The sequence below is a fragment of the Vigna umbellata genome, chromosome 5, assembly GCF_029865625.1.
Source record: "Vigna umbellata cultivar VRB3 chromosome 5, Vumbellata_1.0, whole genome shotgun sequence".
Lineage (NCBI taxonomy): Eukaryota > Viridiplantae > Streptophyta > Magnoliopsida > Fabales > Fabaceae > Vigna > Vigna umbellata.
Genome location: NC_142169.1, coordinates 40,798,091 through 40,819,392, shown reverse-complemented (window position 1 = coordinate 40,819,392; position 21,302 = coordinate 40,798,091). Strand labels below are relative to the sequence as shown.

At 32.8% G+C, this 21,302-nt stretch overlaps 1 protein-coding gene and 1 long non-coding RNA gene across 2 annotated transcripts; both read left to right on the top strand.

Moving 5' to 3' along the window:
* The first annotated feature begins 15,472 nt into the window (after window positions 1–15,472).
* On the top strand, window positions 15,473–17,179 carry LOC148198354 (spermidine hydroxycinnamoyl transferase-like). The gene is made up of 2 exons (XM_088115211.1): window positions 15,473–16,584; window positions 16,773–17,179. The coding sequence occupies exons 1-2, from the start codon at window positions 15,544–15,546 to the stop codon at window positions 17,079–17,081; spliced, it is 1,350 nt and encodes a 449-aa protein (XP_087971337.1). The 5' UTR covers window positions 15,473–15,543; the 3' UTR covers window positions 17,082–17,179.
* Window positions 17,180–17,875: 696 nt separating this feature from the next.
* Window positions 17,876–18,698, top strand: LOC148198353 (uncharacterized). The gene is made up of 2 exons (XR_015779960.1): window positions 17,876–18,201; window positions 18,337–18,698. It is a non-coding gene; the product is annotated as an uncharacterized LOC148198353 (long non-coding RNA).
* Window positions 18,699–21,302: the final 2,604 nt, after the last annotated feature.

Sequence of the window (21,302 nt, the reverse complement as noted above, 5' to 3'; positions counted from 1 at the left end):
AAGCAAAGAGAATTAAAACTAAAAAGAGATGTTGAGAGACAAAAGGAGGAACAAAGGCAAGAAGAAGAGAAAAAGGAAGAAGAGAGACAAGAAAGAGAGAGAGAAGAGAAGAGAGAGAGAAGAAAGAGAGAGAAGAGAAGAAGAAATAAGAGAAGAAAAAGAGAAAAGAGAGAGAAGAGAAGAGGAAAAGAAAATAGAGGAAGAAAAGAAGAAAAGAAGAAAGAAGAGGAAAGTAAAGAGAAGCAACTCTTGCTAATGATGGAAACTCCTATTCTTACCATTACCATGGAACCTAAAAGGGAAGGGTTCTCATTCTTTACTTCTTTTCCAATTATTGTGCACTCTTCCATTATTCATTTTTCTTTTAAATCAATTACCATCCCATATTCTGTGCAATCCTTTTCAAAATATGGCAATTCAAAACATGAGTTAATGTTACCCTTGTGTAAACAAGTAACTCAAGATAAAAATCCAATAACTTGGGACAATAGAATTTTCCATTTTTCCAAACCTAAATTTTTTAAAATCTTTTTCAAAAATACAAGACTTTTCTTTTGTCTTCTTATCTTTGCTTACATCTTCTTCATCATACTCGTTTTTGCTATCTTTTGTAGATATATTTTTGATCCCGGAGGAACAAAAAAACCAAAGTTATGCTTCTTTCTTTCTTCCCGATTTGAGGACAAATCATTTTTGAAGAGGGAGGGAATGATGGCAACCCCTTTAGGGACTTCCCATCCAAAAGAAGTATCAACTTAAACTAAGACTAAAGAAAGGGAAGTAGAATAAAGACTTCTAAAGCTATTTCCTTATCTAAGTCTTAGATAGATTCTCCTTAAACTAAATACTTTTACCTTGTTTTGTAGGACACAAATAAAGGTGGCAAAGTATGCTTGCACATCATAAGAAGCTCACCAATCAAGAGAGTACAAAGGAGACAAGTTAAGTCGTGAAGCCTCTTCTTTGGAGCACATTTGACATGTGGAACACATGCCAATCATGAAGCACATTTACCACATGGAACACACCAACCGTAGCTTCCCCTCTTTGAAGCACATTCTCCATGTTGTCCACGTGAAACATACAACTCACGCTGCTCACTTTCATCAGCACATTGCAGTAGCTTCATGCACATTTTAGATTGATAACCATGCTTCTCTTACTCTATAAAAGAGAGCTTCATCCTGTATAGAACTTAACTTGAGTTTGATAATGAAATGCTACTGAAATCCAGCCATTCTCTCAAGTTCATTGTTGATAGCTGATTTAGCTTATCTCTCTCTAGCTCCCTTCCCCTTTGGAAGGTCGTCTAAGTTATAACTCACTTCACACCACATCCAAAACTCTGCCAGACATTTCATCAAACACCTTCCGTGCATCGTCGCATCTCCATCCATTCTCCATTTCGCTGCCACTTCTGAACTGAGGAGCCACTCCATTCTTGAAGGTGGAGGTTGCTTCTATCATGTCTCCTTATCGGGTTGTCTTTGGAAAGGCATGTCACTTACCAGTGGAGATTGAGCATCGGCCATACTTGGCTGTTAAGTCTTGCAACTTCTCCATGGATCAACCTAGAGAGGAAAGAAAGTTGAAACATAATGAATTGGATGAGATCCGATTGGAGGCCTATGAGAACTCAAAGTTCTGCAAGGAAAGGACAAAGAAGTTCCATGATAGTTCAATTGTTAGAAAGGACTTCGAGGTTGACTAGTAGGTTTTATTGTATAACTTTAGGCTCAGACTCGTGGGGAGTAAGTTAAGATCAAAGTGGATTAGACCTTTTGTTGTGACTAATGTTTATCCTTATGGTACAGTTGAAATCCAAAGTCCATCCATAGCTAAAAGCTTCAAGGTTAATGATCACAGACTGAAGCCTTTCCTCAACAATCCTTCTTTGTTGGATGCAGTGGTGGAGGAGACGTCTTTGGTCGACCCCGCGTCTCTTTCCCTCTAACTTAGAGAGTTTTCTTTTCTCCTTCCTTTCTCACTTTTATTGCACTTTGTCTATTTCTTTTAACTGTTGTGATTGTTGATTTGATGTTTGTGGCACACTAAGGACATTGTATAGTTGAAGTGTGGTCTATTGGGAGAGTTTTTCTTTGTTTAGGTTTTGTTTTTTGGGTTGTTTATGTTGTATCTTGTGTATAATTTTGCATGATTCTCTTGATTTCTGGACTTTGTTTAGGATGTAGATGTGTCCTTCACTTCATTGATACTATGATTGATTTGAAATCCTTGTTTTTTTATGCTTGGAAGATGATTATGATGTTTGAGAGGTTGAATTGATTGTGACAAAGATACCCTGTGTGAGAATTTAAGCCACTTGATATTCTTTCTTGTGTGTGATATGTCTCTTGATTAATTGCACATATGCCTTGGCTTGACTCTTGTTGATAATTCTTGATTGATATGCATGTTTGGAAGTGATAAAGGCAATTTTGTTCTTGAGCCTCTCTAGCCAAATAAGCCTACCTTGTTTTGATCATTTGATAGCCCCTTTGAGCCTATGCTTTGCCCTTTTCTTTGTTTTGAAGCTCATACATTAGCCTTAAGTGAAAAACCATGATTACCTAAACCTTAGGGAATTTTGGAGCTTTGGAATTGTTTTGGGAACAAGTGTGGACTCCTTGGGATTCTGATGAATTGGCTAGTTAGTTCCTCTTCTTGGTGTTGTTGAAAATAAGTTGTGTATTTTGTATCTTACAGTTAGTTGTGTTCTAAAAAAATAGAGAAAAGAAAAGAGACAAAAGAAAAAAAATAGAAAAAAATGAGAAAAATAAAAAGTTTTGAATAATGGAGTCAAGAAGAGGATTGAATTAGAGGTTTTGGGTATTATTTGATTGTATTTTCGCTTATTCTGCATTGCTCCTCTATTCTTTTTTATTTGTAGCTTCTCATCCATATTTTATCCTCCCTTGTCCTTGGCCTTATTATAACCATGAACAGACCTTTTGATTTGAACATGCATATGTTTTGGGTGATATTAGAGGCTTGCCAAGTCTGTTTGTTGCTTGCTTTCTTGAGTGCATTGAGTTGAACTTGTTTACCCTAGACACTTGAGAGAAATAGTGATAGTGCATATGTGAGGTTTTGTTACTTTTGATTCACCTCTTGAGCTGATTGATTATTTTGCCATGTTTGGAATTGCTTGGATGATCACCATGAGTATCTAGTTTCTTTTGTTCTTTCTGTGTTTGATATTGTCTACTCCTTTTCTTTGTCCAGATTCCTTCAGGGCTTTGTAAATCTGTTTGTGAGTCTTTTTGTTTTTGTCCAGATTCCTTCAGGACTTTGTAAATCTGTGTTTTCTTTGTCTATTCCTTTATTTGCGTCTTGATTTTGCCCAGGAGTGCAAAAGACTAAGTGTGGTATATTTTGATGAGTCAATATTTTCTTGACTTCACTTACCTTATTGTACTAGATTTAATTAGGGAATTGTGCTTGAATGCCCATTATTTCCCCATTTTTGCTAATTGTGCTTAATTTGACCATAAATTCTTATTTTAATTAATTTGAATTATTTGAGGCTAATTATTGTCAATTTTAATTGTAGGGGAATTTTTGAAAATATATTTTGGGACATTAAAGAGCTGTCACGTCATTCTTCACTTGTCACATCAGCATTTTAGCTTAGAATTAAATTGAGATTGCCAACTTTAATTCAAACTCTTTAGGATCTTGATGTTAATCTCCTCCTTCTCAAATGAATTTCCAAGTGTAATGAGATTATTAACGATGTGTGTGAACCTCTTTTGGATGTCATAAATGTTTTCTCCAGGCTTCATCCGAAAGATCTCATATTCCTGAATGAGAGAATTCTTCCTGGCCCTCTTCACTTCATCGGTTCCTTCATAAGTTACCTCAAGAACATCTCACATTCTTTTGCACTTTTACATGTTGATACCCTGAAAAACTCATCAATAGTACGTGCAGATGAAATAATATTTCTAGCCTTAATATCATGCTATGATCTTTTATTTTCATTCTGGTTCCACTTGGAAAAATTCTTTAAACAGTTTTTCCATCAACAACTTTTGTAGGCTCAAAAGGTCCATTAATAACAACATCCCAAATACCTTTATCAACAGATTCTAAGAAATTTCTCATTCTAATTTTCCAAAAGGGATAGTTTTCTCCTACAAACAGAGGGGTCCATTTTTGGAAGCACCTTCTCGAGAGGTTTGAGAAATAGAGGTCATCAGGATCAAATTTAATCGATTACATAGAAAATCCAATTGATTATTTTTCGAGTAATTTTCAAAAAACCAGCTGTGATGTCAATTGTAAGAAATGTTAGGCCTATTTCTCTTACCAAGAGGGGGTGAATTGGTTTTTAATGAAAATACTTTCTTTTACTATCTTTTATGAAATCTTTAGAATGATTTTTAACACGCAAGACAATAAAAACAATAATGCAGTAAAAGAGTTTAAGGGATAGAAAAACCAACACATATTTCTATACTAGTACGGCCAAGCCTACATCCAGTCTTCTTCAACAACCTTAGTTGAAGGATACAACTATAATGATTGAGTTTACAAGCAAGTATACAGAGACTACCCCTCAATTCACCCTCCTTCCCTACTCAAACTCAATTACAGCAAAAAAGAGGTGAACTCCCTTACACTCTCACAACCCAGAAAGCAATCCCAACTTCCTGTAACCTTAGAGCAATCCCAACTCTAAGAAAAACCTTGAGACCAATCCCAACTTTGAATGAGAACACACACAATTCTCTCCTCTGGCACAAACACACAGAAACTCAATCTACAGATTGAAAAAGATAAACTTGATCTTCACAATAGACACTCTAGTAGTGCAGATATGATCAGAAACCTTTGAGCACAAATCTTGACACAGTCTTGATGTCTCAACCCAGATTTAATCCTTGATTCTTCAAGATGATTCTTGGATGCTTTCTGCAATTCAAAACTCAATCAAATGTTAGTTATAAAAATGTATATTTAGTGTGTTGTTTTGAAATACTGACGCATTTTAATTGATTACGAAATTAATGTAATCGGTTATGCTTTTAATAGTGTTATGCTAGATTTACATTAAAATAGATTTAACAGATTAAGAAAATAATGTAATCGATTGCACATATATTGTAAGTCAAAACATTTGAAAATATGTTCATTATGAAAATTAAATCTTATCATTAAAACAGTTTTCAATGGATACTAGATTTAACCGATTAAGGAAATTATGTAATCGGTTAAGTATTACACTTAAGCAATTTTGAAAACTTTTTCTCCACAAAACACATCACAGCATTCAATAAAAAGATGTTGGCAAAGGCAAGAGTTTTAATCGATTATGCATATAATGTAATCGGTTAAAACTTGCAATTTTCTACAATTAAGCATTTTGCTGATATCTAACAAGACTAATTGATTACATAAACACTATAATCGATTACTTCATACAAATATGCTTTGGCAAGTGGTTTTGTCATCTAAAACCATGAGTATGCATACTACAGATGTAAACACATGTATGACCATAGTAAGTATGCAAACCAACTAGTTCAAGCACACGCAAACATGTAAATGCAGATATGCATATCAAAAACATTTTAGTGTTGTGCAAGAAACATATAAAAGCATTTTTGTTGTTGTCATCATAAAAAACAAAACACACAAGGGATTGGGTTTACATTGCTCCCCTATCAACATAAGGGTTTTTTTTTTATTTTAATTGATAATCTAATTTGATTAAATTTAGAAACTTTCATGTGATTGAATGAGTTTTTCCAATAATTGAGAACGTACTTTGATTAAAATTAAAAATTTTAACAAGAATTAATCAACTTTTTACTTGATATAGAGGTAAAAAAATAGACATAATTAGGCACAATAATATTTAATTGAGAATGTAATTTTGTTAAATTTACTATGATTAATCTACAAAGTTCTTGCTTCTAATTGAGAATGTACTTTTGATTAATAGTGAAAATGACAACAAACTATTTGAGAATTTACATGGATTAATTTAAGAATCGGAGACAAAAATTAATTGAACAATAATCTTTAGATAACTAATGATGAATCCTATTTTGAAAAATATGTGGAATCAACATATTCTCTTTATCATTGTTTTTATCTTTTTAAAACTTTTTAAAATTTTATTTCTTTCTATCTTTTGTTATTGAATCTTTTATTTATTTTATTTACCTTTATCTTCTTTATTATTTTTATTTTATTAACCTTTTTTGTATAGTTTTTGTAATAACTAATATGTTAAGAATCAATTGTGTGTTCGTTGAGAGACAACTTAGAGGTCACTTAATCTTTACTAATCTTTTGACTATTATCTAAGCAATATTAAAGTTGTTATAGTTAAATAGTATTAATTTGATCGCTTCAATGACAATGTTATTGGAGTGTGTTAGATTTATCTCTAGTAACAAAAATTAATTTAACATATTTACATTAGAAGTTATATTTGGCTTCAAGCCTAACTTAAAAAAAATGTTTGTCATTCGTAAACTTAGACACAAAATTATATTTTTTTTGTGTTTATTTTAAATTTTAATATATTTTTGAATCCAAACGTTAAAACTAATAGATATAATAAAAAAATTTATATATTAAACGATATTCTAGATTGACATTTAAGCTTAATTGTGTTTAACAATGTAAATAATTCAAATATTCACTAGTGCAGTAAAAGGAAACGACACCGGTTATTTTCGTCTATACACATTGGTTCATGAACCGAGGTATATACAGACGAGGTAAAAAGAGGTAGCCCTTTTGCCTCGATTTTGAACCGAGGCAGTATGTGGGGCTCTTTTACCTCGATTGGATTCGAACCGAGGCGGTAGATGCTTTTTCTAAAAAAAATGGGGACTTTTGCCTATTCAGAAAAAGGGCGATTGACGGTGAAGTCGCTCTGGTAGGTGTCGGGGACGACGGTGGGGAGGGAGATCTGCTGGCTACGGTAGAAGGCGTAGAGGTGGAGTGCATGTTAGTAGACACTGATGCAGGAGTTAGGGTTGTGGGCGGATAGGGTGACCTGCATGGTGAGAGAGAGTGTTGGGGATGGGGGAAGAGAGGTTGAAGGTGAAGAGAGTGGCGTCTTGGAGAGTGAAGCGGAGCTTGGTAGCGCGAAGGATGACCCATATGAGGAAGACAAGGAAGAGGACTAGGAGGATGAAGGCGACGACGCCGATGAGGATGAAGCGGAGGAGACGACGACCAATGGTGGAGGCAGCGACGATGACCAGTGGTGGAGGTAGTGGTGGCGGAGCGACAAACTGTTTGGGTGAGATTGGAAGCAGCAGTTCGTGTTCTCTAGCGGAAGAAGAAGAAGAAGAAAGACTGAAAATGTGCTTACTGTGTTTACGCTTGTGGAATTTAACTATCAAAGAGGTTATTACCTCGGTTATAAAAATAACTGATGCATAAACCTTCCAAAAAAAATTCAAAATAAAATTGAAAATGAAAAATTTGAAAATATCTACTAACTATAGGCCTCGGTTCGCGCCTAAACTGAGGCATAAAGGGCCTATGACATCGGTTAAAATGGAACCGAGGTAATAGAGGTTGACAAGATAGATTTGAAATGTTCAGAATCAGTTTCTGACAGGACATACTACCTCGGTTGGTCAGAGAACCGAGGCAGTAGGCCTATTTCGAAAAAGCTATCAGAGTTTTTTGCCTCGGTTGGTCAGAGAACCGAGGAAGTAGACTTGTTTCAAAAAAGCTGTCAGGTGAAAAGTCTGATTCAGCAGGGTTTTTGGTCTCGGTTGGTCAGAGAACCGAGGTAGTATACCCCTTAGGCATCAGTTCAAATTGAACCGAGGCATATAGTGTCGCCAGAATTACAAAATTGCCACCGCTTTTTTATACGCTTCGGTTTTTTAAAACCGATGTGTAACGCACGAGTTATAAAGCCGTTTATTTACTAGTGATTAAGATCGACTACTGTTTGATATGTTAAAAAATATTAATGCAGTTGAATAAAATTATATTTATTTATCTTTAAAGTTTAAAGTTTGAGACTTTATTAGCAATGAAAAAATTTAATTTCAAATCAAATATATTAAAAAAAATAATATATATTTAACCTAAATAAAAGTAACCCATAAAAATTCATATGTATATCTTTTAAATATATTTATTTTATTATAAATTTTCATAGAAAACCGTTACCAAATCTTTTCGAGAGTGAACACTACACAGAAAATATGATTGCAATTTTGTGGTTGAAGTGTTCACCACGTTTCCATGTATTCTGAGGTTGTGAACCACGATTGTATATGTTCTGTTTGAGGTGGTCAATTGTTCACCCATTAACACAGTTTTAATTTTATTTTTTAATATATTGTATTTTATATTTATTTAAATTACATAGTTTTAAACTTAATCAGAAAACTAAATAAAAATGTAAATAAATATTAGTATTTTTCAAATTTGTGTTTTGTACATATTCATATATATATATATATATATATATATATATATATATATATATATATATATATACACACACGTGTGTATGTGTGTAATTATTTATTTGTATCATTTTTAAATATTAATGTAACTCACAGTGACCATCGACTGTCCCCACAGATCATCACGAGGCTTTTCAGTGTGCTTTGTCCTCACTAAACACGTTTAACCATGGAGTTTTTATGACTTAGGCTACCGAAAAGCAAATGCATTTTGGTGATATGAGTAGCCAAATCAATCCTTTTAAGCTATCCTTCAACTGTATAGTCTCATACCTATACAGTCTCTAGATCCTTCTCATTCCGGTGTATGTTCGATTCATCCATATGTCCCTTCCACTGGAAGTCTTGCCAGGAACCGCTCCTTGTCAGTGCCCCTTGCACCATGCCTCATGCACCGGCGTCACGCCCTCTTGTCAGTGCCGGGTGTCACAATTAATATATAATTTTTTTAAGTATTTATTTTTATTTGTCTATTTATATTTATGTGTAAACATTTTCTTAATGTATATATATATTTTTAGAAGATTAATTTATTTCATTCATTACTTGTCCAATTAAGTAAATATTGCATGATTACATTTTAATTTTCGATTAAATATATATATATATATATATATTAAAAGTTAAAAGAATACAAAAACCAGTATACAATTCTGTTTATTAAGAATTAAATTCGAACTAAATTTTCAATTATATTATTTCATTAAATATAAAATACAATATGCTATATAGTAGACGGAGAAATAAAATTGAAAACGTGTTAGGTCCGAAATTTTCTTTTTCCTCTACGGTGATCGACAGCGAGTGGTGTCTAAAATTCTATCCACCTCTGCTTGATGGAATTAAATGAAAATAAAAGACAAAATGAAAAAACTTAAATATGTTTAAAATTACTAAATTGTGACATTGAAATTTATTTATACCTTAAATTTTAATATAGTTTCATTTATAAATTTTAAAACTAACTAAATATAATTTTGTAATTTAATTTCTGTTAAATAATTTCAACGTTTTATATTAATATTTAAATTTTTATATCTTTTGATATTTTTAGTTTTAAGTGTTAGTAAATATAAAAAAAATATGTTATAATCATTCATTTTTTACAGTTAAAATTTGTACGTAATATAAATCAATAAATAAGACAATATTATTTATGGATTATCTACGGACACGACACTGTATTTTATAACGGTGAAATTTGATTATTTTAATAAAAGTTAAAATATAAATAGAGTTTTTATAAATGTGTTTGTTATTTAAAAATATATTTGAGATTCTTTAGAGTAATTACATTTATCTTTTTAGGTATGGGAAGCTAATTGTACAATTTTTATGTGATTAATACCTTGTACTTAGAGCTGTCAAAACAGGTAATCCGACTCCATCCGGCTCGGCTCACCATGGGTTAGTCACTTAGTGAGCCAACCCAACCCGGTTCATTTATTAACGAGTTAAAAAATTTGAACCCGACCCGATCCATCACGAGTTGGTGAGTTAAACGGGTTGGCTCACTAGCTCACTTAATTATAATTTTTTTAAAATAAAAAAACATATAATTTTTTTAATTCAAATCTAAATAAATTTCACTCTAAAATAATAATAAACTCCAAAGAAAATTCAAAATAAAAAAATATATCGTACAATCCAAGCGTAATCCAAAAACAAGCACAAAAGGCGAACAAATAAGTTTTTAATATTGATCATTTTTATATAATTTGTCCATTTATAATATTATAGTCTTGAATAGATAAATCTATAATATTTTTTTCTCTTGAAACATATTTTTTTATCCCAATCTACAATATAATAAAAAAATGCTCACTAATAATATTGAAAAACAAAATAATAAATAATTAAATTAATTAGGTGGGATGGTGAGCCAACCCCGTTCACCACGGGTTCAACCTGGATGAGTCGGATTCTAAGTGAGCTAGGTTGGAAACTAACCCGCATAAAAAACATTACATTTTTTTCAAACCCAACCCGGCTCAAACCCGTGGTGGGCCGAGTTGGCACGCAGGTTACAACCCATTTTGACAACACTACTTGTATTTTCTAATTGTATGGTTGTATGGTGTTTTGCCAGTATAATTGAGTTGTGTGATTGAGTATAATGTGTGGAATAGAAATTAGGATTTTAATTTGGCTTACTTGAATTGTATGATGAAATTGGAAATGTTACTGATAACGGTTGAAAAACCGTTATTTTATACTTAATTTTGATATTAAAAACACCCTTTTTGACTTAGAAGCTTGCTTGAACTTATGTTTTTGCTTTAGTTTTGTGAATCAGAGAGTGAGGTTATACTTGATGATTTTATCACTAAATTCCCTTGATTTTGTAGGTTATTGGAATGATTTGAAAGAAGAGTTAAAGTATGAAAGAGTTGGAATGCAAAAAAGTCAACCAGAATGCAGAAAAGTCAACCAGTGCAGAAAATTCAACCAGTATGCAGAAAAGTCAACCAGAGTGCAGAAAAGTAGCGTTGAGCACTAGTTTAGTGCCGTAGTTACCGTTCAGAGGCCTTTTTGGGCGCTGAGCGCCAGTTTCGTGGGCTTGGACCTGTTTTCTGTTATTTTTTAGTTCTATTTAAGGACTTGCACGTCCTAGGGATTGTATCTTTTGATGGCTTAAGCACAGAAACACACTTTTCACCCCTTGGGGGCAGATTTGGGGATACGGGAGTCTCCTCTTCTCTTTCTAGGGTTTTTCTATCTCTTCCATCCTTTCATTCCATTGTTCATCTAGTTTCACCATATCTATGGTGAACTAAACCTCCATTATTGTTGAGGATTGATGTAACCTTTGTAAACTCTCATGTATTGAATTGATTATTGATTATATATTCTTTACTTCATTAATTGTTAAGGTTTTTCCTCTACACTCTATACATGCTTTGGTTAACTCATTCAATTGCATGATCATTGATTTTGTCACTATGGACACATAGGGGAAAATCTAGAACTGGGGAAATTCTCCCAAAAGCAATATTATTTAGACATAGGGATAAGAGGGTTGGTTGCCTCTAAGCTTTTGTGCGAATGTAATGCATGATTAATTGCTAGGGAGACAAGACATTGTCAACTAGTAATTAGGATTAGGCTTTATTCACCGAGACATCGGGTTTAAGGTAAATTAGAAAGTGGCATTAACATTAATGAAGAAGACAAATTCATATATGCATCAGAGTAAACTAGGTGAAATCTCAAACCCAACAACAATATCGTCAACTTCATTCATTCATTCTTGTGTTTAGCCTCAATTAATCAAATTGCATTCATGTTTATTTTTATTGCATTTGCATTCAAAAACCCCAAAATTTATTCTTTAGAGTCTTAATTAGTTGGATAATCACATAACTGTTTAGTGTCGTGAGTCTCTTGAGAAACGATACTTGGTCTTACCATTTATTATTACTTGATACGATTCGGTACACTTGTCGAAGTGTTAACAGTTACCTGATTGGTATTGCAGATGATATTGTTTGAATTAGTGAAGGTAGTGTAATTTGAAATTTGGCATGTTTTGGCACCTGTAATAGCTATTGAATAGTTTGACAAGGCTAGAATGACATAAATCTATAGAATAATGTTCTACATAATTATGTAGACTCGCTAAGCAAGAATATGTTCGCTAGGCGAAACCAAAGTGAAAGAGCTACTGACTTGGTTATCGTAGAGCAATAATATACTCACTAGGAGAAGTCAAAGTCAGAAAGATAGTGACTAACCTTGTGTATGGTAAGGTGAAACCTATTAACAATGACTTTATAGTAGAGGTCACCACAAGTGCATAACTCACAAAAATTTGATATCAATATATGTATCTCAATCATTAAGTCTAGTCTAAAACTTTCTATTGATATGATTGTTGTTATGAATGAGTTATGTGTGAACACATCTATATTCCTATTTTATGAATATTTTTTTTTGCACATTACCTTATATGCTTTCTTTTGTGTTACTTTTTCTGTGTGTGTTTTTTTTACAATAATCACCATAAATAATATAAGCAAATGAGGTAGTGGTTGATCTAGTGCAGAATAAAGATATAATTTTATTATAGGATAATTTAGTTATATTTATTATCTTCTTTTTGAAAGTGTTCCTGTATGGGGTCGAGTCACCTAAATCCGTGGGTTTTCGGCAACATCCGTTTGGTCTCTTCATGATCTTTCCTTCTGCTTGTCCCTGTCTGTCTGTCCTGTACGCCTAGGAGGGTACCTGTCAAAAGTGCTCCGATGGTTAAGTCAGTAAAAGGTCCGATCGGTTGTTTTAATATTGTAATAAATGTGCAAATGAATCTATCTACCTCTTATCTTTGACCTGTATTTATAGTTTTGATCGTGGGGCCCGGATTAGCAGGACCTAATCATGGTCAAATCCAGAGCTCAATCTTCGAATCAGTGTTTTACCTTAATCACCTCTGCAGACCTATCTATCATGCCCGTCTGGTCTGAGTGCGCGAGTCATGCTGAACGTCCCATGTATTTTGTCTGGGATCGTCCAGGATCATCTGGTACAGAAAGACTTTGTCTTTCTCTTTTGTTTCCTATAATATCATAGAAGATTTAACTTTTAGTATTATAGTTTTGTTGTAATAATTTTATAAAGAATAAGATAAATAGTTTAATTTATTGCAAATAATATATTTGAAATAAATGGTGATATTTTTTATTTTATTTAGTTATTTAAATGAAAGATATAATTTATAAGAATTTAGTGTTAATTATTTAAATGTAATTATTTTGAATGTAATTGTGAATGTTGTTGATCGACGCGGACAGTATCAAAAGAAAAAAACTGTAAATTGTAAGCTGTAATAAAAGTGAATTCTTATAAGTTGATTCCTTTTTTGTGTGTTGCAAAGCAATAGAGCTGTCAATAAATGGTAATCAACTAACTAAATTTAATGCCACCTACTACGTGCAAACGACAATCATCACACATTAATTTAGCATGTGTATATTTCTCAGAAAATATTTTATTTTAATATAAATTTTCATCGTCCCAGAATTTGGTCCACATGTACAGTATACAGTCAACATCGTACCGCAGATACAATTGATAACAATTGTGTGGCTCAAGTCTTACCACGTTTCTATAATTTTTGCTTTTGAGGTTGTCAAATATTTATGTGGATGATTTTGAATTTTTATTTTCTCAAATAGTATAGCATCTTTTATATATACTAGATATATATTACATTGTGAACAATATTTATACAGGTAATTCATTTTTAGTTCACAAAAAGTTCGGTTTTTGGAATTAGTGTAAAATATATTTTTTATAATGATTTATTATATATAAAAAGTGGTGTGGTAAGAGTACCGTGATTATGAGAAATTTTTATATATCGATTGGATTCAAAATTATGGTATAAAAAGTAATATAATAAATTATAAATTTTTCTATATAGATTATATTTATAATTGATTAAAAAATTATTTTTTATACTTATTAGACTTAAAACTAGTATAAAAATAATCCAATGACAAAGCTTTTTTTATCGATTTGGAGAAATTTTTTCTATACCATTAGTCACTGTAATTGGTATGAAATATTTGATATTATTTTGGGTTAAATATGTTTTTAGTCCCTAAACTATTGGTCGTTTCTGGTTTTCGTCCCTCTTTCAAAGTAAGGTACAATTTGGTCCTCATTCTTTTCGAAAACGTTCGTTTTAGTCCTCGAAAACTAACACCGTTTAAAAATTTGGTCCTCATTATCAACAAAATGAGGACTAAAACCAAAATTCCGAGGACTAAAACGAACGTTTCGAAAAGAATGAGGATCAAATTGTACCTTACTTTGAAAGAGGGACGAAAACCAGAAATGGCCAATAGTTTAGGGACTAAAAACATATTTAACCCTATTATTTTTTAAAGAAAAGTGTTTCTTTAACAACTTATTTTGATAATTCTTTTACAACAATCTATGTGGTAGCTTGTGATTGATCCGTTTCAAATATACGGACCAATAAAATAATAATAAATAATCTGTTGTCAAAAAGTTACTAAAAAGAAGTTATTAAAATATCATGGTCCTTCTTCAAATCTTCTTTCACACTTCAGTTTCTCTCTTTTTTCCTTCTTTTCGTTTCTTCTTGTTTTCGTTTCACTTTATATGTGCTTCATTTTATTTGGTTATGTGCTTGTTCCATTCATTGCTTTATTTCTTTGTCATCACTAGTTACTATTGGTGGTTGAAACTATCGCTCTGGTGGTTAGGTGAAAGTTTGTCGTCGTTGGTTGTCATTGGTTTCTGAAAAGTTGAATATGAACCTTTTATCGATTTTTTTTCACTTGGATGTTAGACGAAATTTGATTTTTGGGCAATTCAGTTTTGAATAAGTTTTTTGTTTTTTTTTGTAATCTTTTATAAATCTTGTATTTAAAAAAAATTTGAAAAATACATTTATATTTGGTTAAATAATTGAAGTTAATAATTTTGATGTGGATGATTATAGAAGATTAGCAATAAATAAGTGTTTGATTATAGTTAAAATTAGACATTAAATAATTTAAACTTATAGGCTATATAAATAAAAGTTAATAATAAAATAAGTGAGTCAAAGTTTTGTTTTTTTCAAAAATAAAATTACTAATAAATGTGCAGTAAAATAAGAATAAAGTATGTGATGATTTAAGAGATTTGTTTTGAATTAAATTTTACGAATGTATATTTTTATAGTAAAATTAATATTTTAGGGTAACTTTTGAAAAAGGTAATTAGTCGGTGTAATCATTTGAAAAAAAATTAGTAGGTGAAATAATATGAAAAGAAGTGACGTAAAAAAATAGAAAAAATAAATTTTTTGTAATAATTTTATGATGAATAATCAGTTTATTTATTGTAAATAATATATTTGAAATAAATGGAGATTTTTTTAATTTATTTAATTATGTAAATGTAAAGATATAATTTATAAGGATTTATTGTTAACTATTTAAATGCAATAAAAGTGAAATATAAATGAACCAACTACAGAGGCCATCCAATGCCACATTCTACTTTAAATATAAGAAGATTTTATAAGTTCATTTCCATTTGTGAGTGTTAATAGAAACATTTCACAAAAATGGTAACCATCAAAGCGTCTTACACAGTAGTTCCGAATCAACCAACTCCAGGAGGTATTCAATGGCTCTCTGATATCGATCAAGTGGCGCGTCTGTGCCATACACAGACCATCTACGTTTTCCATGCACAGCACAACCATGACGCATTAGTTGAACAGATGAGAAACTCTCTTAGCAAGATTTTGTCGCATTACTATCCAGTTGCTGGTAGATTGAGAAGGTTAGAAGAAGGTGGCAGATGGGAATTGGATTGTAATGCAAAAGGAGCGGTGTTGATTGAAGCAGAATCCACAAAAACAGTGAACTATTATGGTGACTTTTTGGGTGAATCCGCCAATGACTTGGTTCCAACAGTCAATTACACAAACACCTTCATTGAGGAACTTCCCTTGTTACTAGTGCAAGTAACAAGCTTCCTTGGTGATGAAGCGTTTTCCATTGGAGTTGCTGTATCTCATCTTTTGTTTGATGGTATTTCTGCCATTCACTTCATCAATTCATGGGCAAAGTTGGCTCGTGGAGACACATTAGAGCCCCATGAAATGCCCTTTCTGGATCGAACTGTGCTAAAATTCACTGTTCCTCCATCAACCTCACGCTTTGATCACCAAGAGTTCAAGCCTATGCCTCTCATATTAGGAAGAAGTGACAACACTGTTGAGAGAAACAAGAGGGTAAATGCCACTACGTTGAAGCTGACAGCAGAACAAGTGGGGAAGTTGAAGAACAAGGCGAATGCTGATAAATCAACGAAAGGGTCAAGACCTTATAGCAGATTTGAGGCTATTGCTGCACATGTGTGGAAATGTGCATCTAAGGCTCGTGGATTAGATGAGAATCAACCAACGCTGCTTCGGTTCAGTGGTGATATTCGCAATAGACTCATTCCACCTCTTCCTAGGAATTACATTGGTAATGCTTTGTCCATAGTATCAGCATCATCACGCGTTGGAGAAATCTTATCAAGTCCTTTGGCTCATGTTGCCCAGAAAATAAGGGAATCTGTTGAAATGATTACACATGAGTTTATATGCGCACAGGTATGTAGGATCAGTTTTATATCTCTTTCTTTCACACTTCTTTTATAGTTTGACAGAATTTTCTTCTTATTTTGACGTGAAAAAATTGAAAATAAAATGCCATGAAAATAAATAAATTAATTAAATTAAAAGGGATTCAATAACATATGAAACGAAATTGTATAAATAATATTTTTTTTTTTTTACAGATAGATGTGATTAGAAGTCAGGATCATGTGAATAAAGCGAGAACTTTGTACTATGGAGCAAATGAAGGCAAGGATGTATTGTTTTTTGGGAACCCTAACTTACGTATTACAAGTTGGCTGAGTATGCCAATGCATGAAGCAGATTTTGGTTGGGGAAAGCCTGTGTATGTAGGTCTGGCAGGTGTGGTTAGACAAGAGAGGGCAGTGATTACCCAAAGTCCAGATGGTGATGGCTCTGTTATTCTGGTTCTACACTTTCAAGTGGAACATATGCAGCTTTTCAAGAACTATTTCTATAAAGAAATATAAACTATGTATTCGTATTGAACTTGTTGAATGCAAGCTTTACATGTTATATGTAATTTCTAATGTTTAATAAATTGTTCAACCATTAGTCTTTGTTTTTATTAGTGGTTGATGAATAATTAATTTTATGTATTTTTTACTTATAATTGTTTGTTTTTGGATGCAACTCTCTTTAGAGAAGTTGTCTTTTTGTTTCTTTAAGTTTGAATGGAGATATTGATTATTATAAAAGTTAAGTATAATATTGGATGATGTTATATCTGTAAATCACGTTCTAACCTTAAGTCAATATGTGAATAACAGAAAACATTAAATAAGAAAAATAACTAAAAAATTGAGATTCACATTAGAGACTAGTTGATAAACAAAGGATAAATATCTATAGATACACATATAGAAAATTTATTACAGACAAGTCCACTTTAACAATTATGTATTTTTTATTTATTACAAATAAAATACAAAGGACAAAATGAAATTTGTAATATATCGAAATGGACATTTGCCCTACTTCATTAAGCACAAAAATTGCATTAAATATTTTGTCTACAAATACGTGGTTTTTAATCCAGTTGGTAATTTTGGTTGTTAATCCAGTTGAAAAATAAAAATATTCAATGACTCATTTTCAGTCACGGTCAAAACTTAAATAAATATTTTAAGTAGATTTTAGTTCTTAATTCAATCGCAAATATAAACTATGGACGGTGATAGGTTAACGCAACGTGTCAAAAAGATATTGACGTTTTAATTATTTTTTCAAGTGGTAAAAAGGGATGTCGACTTCATTTCTCTGATTTTATTTTTCATTTTCGTTTCAAAACTCGTTCTTCCTTTCCCCTTTTTAATTTTCGTTTCAAACCTTCTCCATCTCTACTTCTTCATCTCTATATTATCTCTCCTTTCTCTCTATGTGCGGTGACTTCTCCGACGAATCAACCTCTCCGATGTCCCTTTTTCTGTTTCTTTCACAATCATCGGCGTCAAGACGTAGTCCTCCTTCGTTGGGTGGTTTGTTTTTTCGATTCAACATTCACCGGCAAGACATCTCTCTCATTTTCTGTTATTTTGTGTTGTGGGTTGCAAAATGGAAAACTTCGCTGACTTTGGTGATGGGAGCAAGGTATTTCCAATATTCCCTTTTGTCTTTTCCCTTTCCCCTTTTTCCTTTCCTCTTTTCATTTTCCCCTTTCTCATTTTCTTTTCTATTATTTCCTTTTTGCATTGTTATGACGTGATAAGTTTATTTTTAATGCAGTTGTGTGTTCGACATTCTTTCAAAACAAAGTTAGTTGATGCTTTGAATCGAAGATTGACTCCGAAGCAGAGGAGCTTTATTCAGAGGACACCATTTGGGTGTTTTTAGAGTTGCATGAGAATGTTAAGATTAGTAGGAGTCTCTTGAATGAGTTATGTGTTAGATGGGTTGACTCGAGGGGTGAGTTTTGTTTCGGAGAGAAAATTGTAGAATTTAAGGAATTGAGTTTAGTTGGAGAAAAAATTGATTTAAATGGGGTTGAGGTACTTAGTGAATGTAGGAATTACTTTGGTGTTGGAAATGTTGATGTTAATGTGATATATGAATTTTTTTTGCAAGAACAAGAAAACTTTTCTTTATCACATTTTTGTAGCTTGCATATTTTGTTAGGGATATCTGAAGTTTTATTGCCTAATTGTAGCAAAACAATATTTCTCATTCTTTTTAACATTATTGATGACTTAATGTATATGGGTAAGTAAAGTAGGGGTAATTTAGTATATCAGTATTCGATAGATAGTTTATGCAATGCTTCCATAGCATTCAAGAAAGGAAAAGGTTCAACCAACATTTATGTTGTTGGATTACATGTTACAGGTAAATCAAGTATATTAATTGAAATGTCAATTTTTGATGGTGTGAAGTGGTTTGTTCTTAGTATTTTGTTTTTGACATTTTTTAGGTGTGGTTAAACACTGTTGTATGGTTTTGTTCATTGCATAAGTGTTAAGACTCCGGCAAGTGTATCGAATCGTATCAAGTAATAAACATGGTAAGAACAAGTATCGTTTCCCAAGAGACTCACGACCTAAACAGTTATGTGATTTCTTGATTAAATAAGACTTGAAAAATTTAAAATGCAAATACAACAAAGTAAATATGCATGCAACTTGATGAATTGGACAAAAGTGTAGAGATGAACGAATGAATTTGATATTATGGGATGAATATGTTGTTGGGGTTAGATTTCATCTAGTTTTCTCTCATGTATATACGGATTCTACTTCTTCATTAATGTCAATGTCACTATCTAAAATACTTAAAACCCGATTCCTCGGCGAAGAAAGCCTATCCTTAATTACTAGGTCACAATTCCTTGCATCCCTAACAATTAATTCTGCATTACGATCAGTAGCTTAAGACAACCAGAACTCATACCCCCATTACTGAGCACTACTGCTTATGGGAATAATTCTCCAGAACTGAATTATAAGATACCTTCCGGTACTCATGCAAATCATACATCATGCTAATGAATGAGTTAAACAAAGCAAGCATTGAGTGAAGAAGAATTACCCTAACAATTAATGAAAGAAGCATATATAATTAAGAATCAATTCAATACATGAGAGTTTACAAAGGCTTACATCATTCCCAAACAACAAATAGAATTTAGTTCACCATTGGCATGGTGAAACTAGATGAATAATGGAAAAGAATGAAAGATAAAACCCTAGAAGTTGAAGATAAGAGCTTCTGCATCCAAATCTGCCTCCGAGGGGTCAAAGGGTGTGTTTTTGCGCCTCTTCTGTCAAAAGATACAATTCCTAGGACGTCCAAGTCCTTAAATAGAACATAAAAATAATAGAAAACGGGTCCAAGCCCATGAAATTGGCGCTCAGCGCCCCACTTAGGGCGCCTAGGCGGCGTGCCGAATCATATAACGCTCAGGGTCAGCTCAAAAGGCAAGCAGGTGTGGTGCGACTCGAGGAAGTGGCGCTAAGCGCCTTGATGAGTCAATATTTTCTTGACTTCACTTAGTTTATTGTACCAGATTTAATTCAGGAAGTGTGCTTAATTGTCCAGTATTTTCTCATTTTTGCTAATTGTGCTTAATTTGACCAGAAATTCTTATTTTAATTAATTTCAATTATTTGAGACTAATTATTTACATTATTAATTGTAGGGAAATTTTGGATAACCTTTTGGGACTTCAAGAGAAATGTGACATCAATTTTATTTTAAGCTAAACTGATAGGAGGTGTGAATTTCATTTTTTGAAGGGAACTTGAATAGGAGCAGGTGGTGTCACGGTTTTGGGCCATTCATTTCTTCTAGAGAAGCGGCACTCACGGCTGCATTTAAATTGGAGTGAGGTTCAGCATTGGTGATAGGTGATAACAGTTGAAAAACTGTTATTTTTATGCTTAAAATTGATACCAAAAGCAACCTTTAAGACTTAGAAACTAGCTTGAAATCATGCTTTTGGTCATATTTTTAGAAATAAGAGAGCTGGACAGGTTTATGCTTGATTTCAGTGTTTTATGCAGGTTTTAAGGTGAATTTGGTGAAAGAACTGAAGAAGGATAGAGATGGAATCAGAAAAGACATCAAAAAGTGCAAAAGGAGAAGCCGTAAGTACCGCTCAGCGGCAGTTTACCGCTGAGCGGCACTCAGAAACCCATGTTGGCTCCGTTGAGGGGTGAAAAGGCCGCTGAGGGGAGGAAAACAACTCACGCACTTACCGCTGAGCGGTACTTTACCGCTGAGCGGCACACTTATGGGCTTGGGCCTAATTTTCTGTAATTTTAGAATAGTATATAAGCTTTAGGACGTCCTAGGGTTTGTATCTTTGGCATAGACGAAGCAAACACTCTCTTTTCCACCCCTTGAAGGAAGATCTTGGATGCTCAGGCTACCTTCTCCTCTTTCTAGGGTTCTATCTTTCATTCTTTCATTATTGTTCATCTAGTTTCACCATGAATATGGTGAACTAAACCTTGTATTGTTGTTGGGGAATCAATGTAGTCTTGTGAAACTCTCATATATGGAATTTGTGTTTTAACGTCTTATATTAAGATATATGCTTTCTTTCATCTTTAGCTAGGGTTTTTCCTCTTTGCTTATTGCTTGCTTTGTTTAACTCATTCATTGCCATGATTATTGATTTGGTCGATACGGGAACGTACGGGGAAATCTAGATCCGGGGAATTTCTCCCAATAGCATATTGGTTGCCTTTAAGCTC